We start from the raw sequence: 5,566 nt of genomic DNA, 5'->3' as shown, positions 1-5,566 counted from the left end.
CCTCTCAGGTGCACTGATGAGGTCACACAGGTGTCGCTGTGTTGCTGAACTGTTGTGGCTCATCAGTGAAACTGTGACATGAACGAGGTGATCTCTCACACACACACACTGTGTCGGGGCTGCGGTGGGAGAGCTGAAAGCTGCTTGCAGACCGACCGCAGGCGGCTCGGACTGAAGTGAAAGAGGAACGCTCAGCGGCGCTCCGACTGCTTCTTCACCTGAACAAGGACACGCCTCACATCCTGACATCAGCGAGGTTATCGCTGAAGAGCAGCTGCCAAGGAAATGGCCTGTAACCATGGCAACCACAGGTTACTAGGGAAAAATGGGGCGTCTGTCAGCGACCCAGAAACCTGCAGCGACAGCAGAGTTGACATTTCACCGTTCAGTCTGCAGGCCCGTGCCACGTGGTCGTCGTCATGGTGATTTATTTTTCGCCGCGATCCGAGGCCACATGGTACAAACTTGTTTCCAGGGCAGCTCTGATTTAGCTTTACAAACAGAAAACGCTTGTTTCCTGTTCCACGGGAACACAGACTGTATGTAAAAGATGGACTAGCACAGTCATGGCGCCATGTTGGTTTTCCGCCTGCAGTTTGCATAAAAACACTTTTTTGTTTCTCAGATAAAATGAGAATAAAACCGTTTTCCGTCGGCTCGCGCGCCCGACGTGTTTGGATACGATGGACGGTCGGCGGCTAAAGCAGAGGACAAAAATCCGTCACGACGCGTCATCGCTGCTCAGACTGTTGTCACGCGTACCGAGGCGGTCATGTGACTGTCGAGCTGTCAGACTTCGTCCTGGATCAGTGCTGCCGATCCACAGATCAGTAATCAGTTTATCTTTGCCGAGTAATCAGATTACAGGAGCTGAGAAAGCGTCACGCAGCAGAGGTTTGACCTCACGTCTCTGAAAATACTTGAGTCTTAATGTAATCGAGTACTTTTACTTCAGTACAGATGCGCTTTATGTTTCTGCGTTTCTGCTTCCTGTCGTTTCGGCTCAGTGCTGCGTCCGTCTGACCCGTGGCTGTGCGGCTGCAGGACGCCGTCTCATGTAATAAACATTCAAACACGCGTGTTTATTTTCTGCATGATTTTATACAAACTTGATTACAGTAAATTTACATGTTTAAAAATACTTTTATTACAAAAAACAAGTGTTTGAATCCTGCTGTCAGTTAAAATAGAGCTCTCCACGAAAACATGCTCTCCTCCGGCTCCGACGCCTCCAAACATTCCAGTCAGATTTCTGAAGGTTTTCCTCGTTTAGCAACGCGTTCGTTCTAAAAGCTGAAATCTCGCGCAGCTCTGGGACGCAGCTCTGGGACGCAGCTCTGGGACGCAGCTCTGGGACGCAGCTCTGGGACGCAGCTCTGGGACGCTCCTCTGGGACGCTCCTCTGGGACGCTCCTCTGGGACGCTCCTCTGAGGCGAGCACATTGGAGGTTTGTGGTTGGTCGATCACTTCAGGCCTTCCTTGCGACTTTGTTCACGAGGAGGTCGGAGAATCGGTCATGTGATCAGGGTCTTTGCTCCGTCGGTCGTTTCTTCGATGTAACTAAACAGCCAAAGCGTCTCCACCTGGAACCTCCAATAAAAGCTGCCAAACAGGAAGTTCGAACAGCTCGACGACCTGCCGTTACGCCTCCATTAGCCATCAAATATGGCTGCTCTCCCGCTGCACCCTGAACTCTGAGATAGCGCTGCAGCAGGCCAGCCTGCTTCCCATGATGCACTTCTTCCCTCCCTGGGTGTTCGATCGCCTGCTGCGGCTCCTTAGCTTCATCCCGCCTCCCTGAGCCTGCCAGAGATTTCCTCCTGTTAAAAGGGAGTTTTCGCTCCCCGCTGTCACCAGGTGCGGCTCATGAGGGGGTTTGATTGGTGGGTTTCTGTCAAACCCTGCAGGCGGTCAGAGGAGACCTCGAAGGAGGGCACGAAACTTTAACGGATCAGGTTTGCGGGGTTGTTCTGCTCCTCCCCCTGGCGCTCTCGTGCCGTCTCTCTTTGGCTTAAGTCTTCGTCTCTCGTTAACGTCACAAAAATTAAACACGTGTTCCTAATGAAGCTCTGAACCATGCGACGTCTCTGAAGTCGCACACGGAGCTCGCCCTCTCGCCGTCTGCCTCTACAGTTTGATGAACAGCACGGCGGTCACCATGGCAAAGCCCACCAGCAGCATGGCCACCTTGGCGATGCGGTTCCTGCCGGCGGCGAGCTCGTGCGGTAGGATCTCCATGAAGGTGATGTAGATGAAGGTTCCCGCCGCCAGCCCCTCCAGCGTGCAGCGGGCCAGCTGGTGCCCCGGCGATGTCTTGGTCTCGGTGAGGCCGACGCCCAGGCCGACGCCCAGCGGCGACATGACGGCGAACAGCAGCAGGCAGCCGACCACCACGGAGCGACGCAGCCGGGCCTGACACAGCTTCACGGTTAGGCTGAAGGAGATGATGCTCTTGTGGATCATCAGGGCGAGGCAGATCTCCAGCACCTCCTGCCCCTCCTCCAGCAGCCCCACCGCCAGCCCCTCGAACACCGAGTGCAGCGACAGCGAGAAGACCAGGATGAAGGCGCGCAGGGCGGACTGAGAACCAAAGTCCACGTGGAAGTGACCGTCCGAGTCCGCTGAGCCCCGGCGGCGGTGATCGTTGGATTGAATGCTGGAGTCCACCAGCAGAGAGCGCCGTTCCTCCGGGGACGGCGACGTCTGGTCCTTGAAGGCCAGGATGATCTGCTCCAGGACCAGGACCAGGAAGAAGCCCATAGCCACGATGAACTCGGGCAGGGGGAACTGCAGCTGAGGGAGGAAGAGGAGGAGGAGAAGAAGAGTCAGCTTGAGATACCTACATCTGGATTTATCTCCAGGGTCCAAAACTAAGACCTAAATGTTCACAGATCTGAATGTCCGAATAAATCATCGAAAAAACGTCAATATTTAATAAAACGTTAAGAGTAGAAACTCCAGAACGTTCTCATCGCCATGGACACGATCAATAACACGTGACATACATGATCAGAGATGCAGCTTCAACCGGATTACATTTAAATCTCCAAATATGATTTTTATATGGCAGATTTATTTATGACATTAAACCATAAGAATTCATTAAAATGTCCAAATTTGTAGAGGTTTTTTAACCCTTTAAGACCGACCATAGAACCAAGTCCGCCAGAGCTTATATTATATTTTTACATGCTGTGGAGCCATTTTTGGGAGCATTTCAAGTTGCTATACATCAATACAACCATTACAGCCTAAATTTTAACAATATGTCTGCATTAGGTGCATAGTAATTACATAAACTGCAAAAAAGTGCAATAAACTACAAAAAAATTGAAAATCGTTTTTGTTTTTTTAACATATATTTCTAGTTAGAGAAATTTAAGAGGCTCATCCCTCAAAACTGTAAATACAAAAAAGTTGCACAAACTAGTTTCCCACCACAGGAAATTAATTTTGAGTGTCTTCATAGTTTTATTTTTGAAATACACCAATATTTATACACTGCAGGAAAAACGAAAATAAATATTATAGTGCAAATTTGCAAAATAACAGCATATGCATCAAAATAAACTATTCCCAGCAGTGCAATATGAGTCCTCAGCATCCCAGAAACGACACAGAAAGTCATAAACTCAAACATAACTTTTTAAAACACAAGTATAGGTTCATAAGGCCCCGATCGTAAAAAACTACATTTCCGCAAAATGACGTCACTTCCGGTTTCGGGCAGGTCATGCGGTCATGTGATAGTTCGCGCTGATGGACGTAGGAAGTGTTACAAACAGCTGATCGGATCGGCGAAGCGTGTTTCTGGAATATTATGTTTTTGTTGCTGCAAGTGATTTTTATGCAGTTTTTGCAAAGCTACATGTGGAAGGAAACTGTGACCGAGGACAAGCTGACGGCATCAGATGCAAGTACAACTCCTCTGGTTTCATATGCAAAACAAATTATTGCGCTAGCTTACGTGGTTGCAGAGCTACGGGATTTAAAAATAGTTACGCTCCGATCGGCTGTAAAGGGTTAAATCCTCCAAGTTTAAATAAATACATAAAAATAAAACTACAAATATGTCCCAAAAATGTGAATATTTTAAAAACAAAAAACCAACATCGTCAATAAAATGTCAAAAAAACTCAAATTTGTTACGTTTGTCCTCAAAATTAAAAGCATCTGTCGGACTTTATTAGCTCCAAACATTCAGAAAACAAATGTTAATGTTGAATAATTAAGACGGCAGAGGAGTGACGGACGGCTCAGCGTCTGTGTCTCTTCCTCTCTGAGTTTGAACATTTTCACTTCCCTCTCGCTCAGTTTCCTGTGAGCGCTGTGGCGAACTCTGAGGACAGGAAATAAACCAGCTGCTGCTTCAAAATAAAAGCATTTCAACGCTGACAAACTGAATTTCCAGCAACGAGCTCTACGGAGGCCCGACATGACCAAATCTATAAATAAACTTCATTCAACAATTGTGAGAAATAATATTAAATATTTATTATTTATTTAAAAGTACTTATTTTTGTGCTTATTGCAGATTTCCTTTTTTTCCAGAGGGTTTTCCTGCAGACGTGCTAATGGATGTTTGTGGTGCGACACGTGTGCAGTAAACTGTTTGTGGTGGGGAAACAAAGACACTCGCCAACATCTGCGTGGCCGCTGACTGCAGGCTTGGTGCAGCCGGCCTGAACAGCTGGAGTGTCGGAGGTTGTGCTTTACAAACACCAACATTGTCTGTTCGAGTGCAACGAGTCAAACAGTCACTTCCTGCCACAGACAGGCCTCGCTCTAACATCAGCTCATTGTTGCAGCATTGAAGCTTTTACTCAGAGTTATCGATCCTGTCACGAGTTAGCTAACAACCAACCACATGACGTCACAGTCGTGCGGACATAAGATGGCGCTAAACAGGATTTTGAAACTTTGACTTTAAGCAGTTTTTTATTAAATCCAGAGTTACATCACTGTCTGAGAGCAGGATCGGTGGGCTCAGCCAGCTCAGACGTTAAAGCATCTCTGAGCGTGACGGTGAGGCTTTACCTGCGGTTTCTCTTCAGGCCTCTTTAACGTGTGCTCAGGTGAGCGTGTGCGCTCTCCTACCTTAATCCCGGCGCTGCTGAAGGCCTCGTTGATGCTCTGCAGGTAGTCGGGCAGCAGGTCCAGCAGGCAGGTGGCGAAGAACACGCCTCCAGCAAAACAGCTGATCAAGCTCAGCAGCAGGCGCCGTAAATCTGCAACACGGACAGCACAGGTCAATTACACGGATCAATCGCACGGATCAATCGCACGGGTCAATCGCACGGATCAATCGCACGAATCAATCGCACGGGTCAATCGCACGGATCAATCGCACGGGTCAATCGCACGGGTCAATCGCACGGATCAATCGCACGAATCAATCGCACGGGTCAATCGCACGGGTCAATCGCACGGATCAATCGCACGGATCAATCGCACGGATCAATCGCACGGGTCAATCACGGGTCAATCGCACGAATCAATCGCACGGATCAATCACACGGATCAAGCACGGGTCAATCGCACGGATCAATCGCACGGGTCAATCAC

The 5,566-nt window shown here is 48.7% G+C and overlaps 1 protein-coding gene across 3 annotated transcripts in view; it reads right to left on the bottom strand.

The window, feature by feature from the left end:
• Nucleotides 1-2,056: 2,056 nt before the first annotated feature.
• The window catches only part of slc39a3 (solute carrier family 39 member 3), a 5,721-nt gene continuing 2,211 nt past the window's right edge, over nucleotides 2,057-5,566 (bottom strand). For all 3 annotated transcript variants that reach the window (XM_005744129.2, XM_005744130.2, XM_005744131.1), the window contains exons 3-4: nucleotides 5,099-5,229; nucleotides 2,057-2,794 (exon numbers count right to left, since the gene is read on the bottom strand). In XM_005744129.2, the coding sequence (XP_005744186.1) occupies nucleotides 2,129-2,794; nucleotides 5,099-5,229 (797 nt within the window). In that variant the 3' untranslated portion in view covers nucleotides 2,057-2,128. The remainder of the gene's footprint in view (nucleotides 2,795-5,098; nucleotides 5,230-5,566) is intronic.

Source organism: Pundamilia nyererei, unplaced genomic scaffold, assembly GCF_000239375.1.
Source record: "Pundamilia nyererei isolate P.nyererei 1_Seehausen unplaced genomic scaffold, PunNye1.0 scaffold00139, whole genome shotgun sequence".
NCBI classification, from domain to species: domain Eukaryota; kingdom Metazoa; phylum Chordata; class Actinopteri; order Cichliformes; family Cichlidae; genus Pundamilia; species Pundamilia nyererei.
The sequence above is the reverse complement of the archived record's forward strand: the minus strand, read 5'-3'. Positions and strand labels throughout refer to the sequence as shown.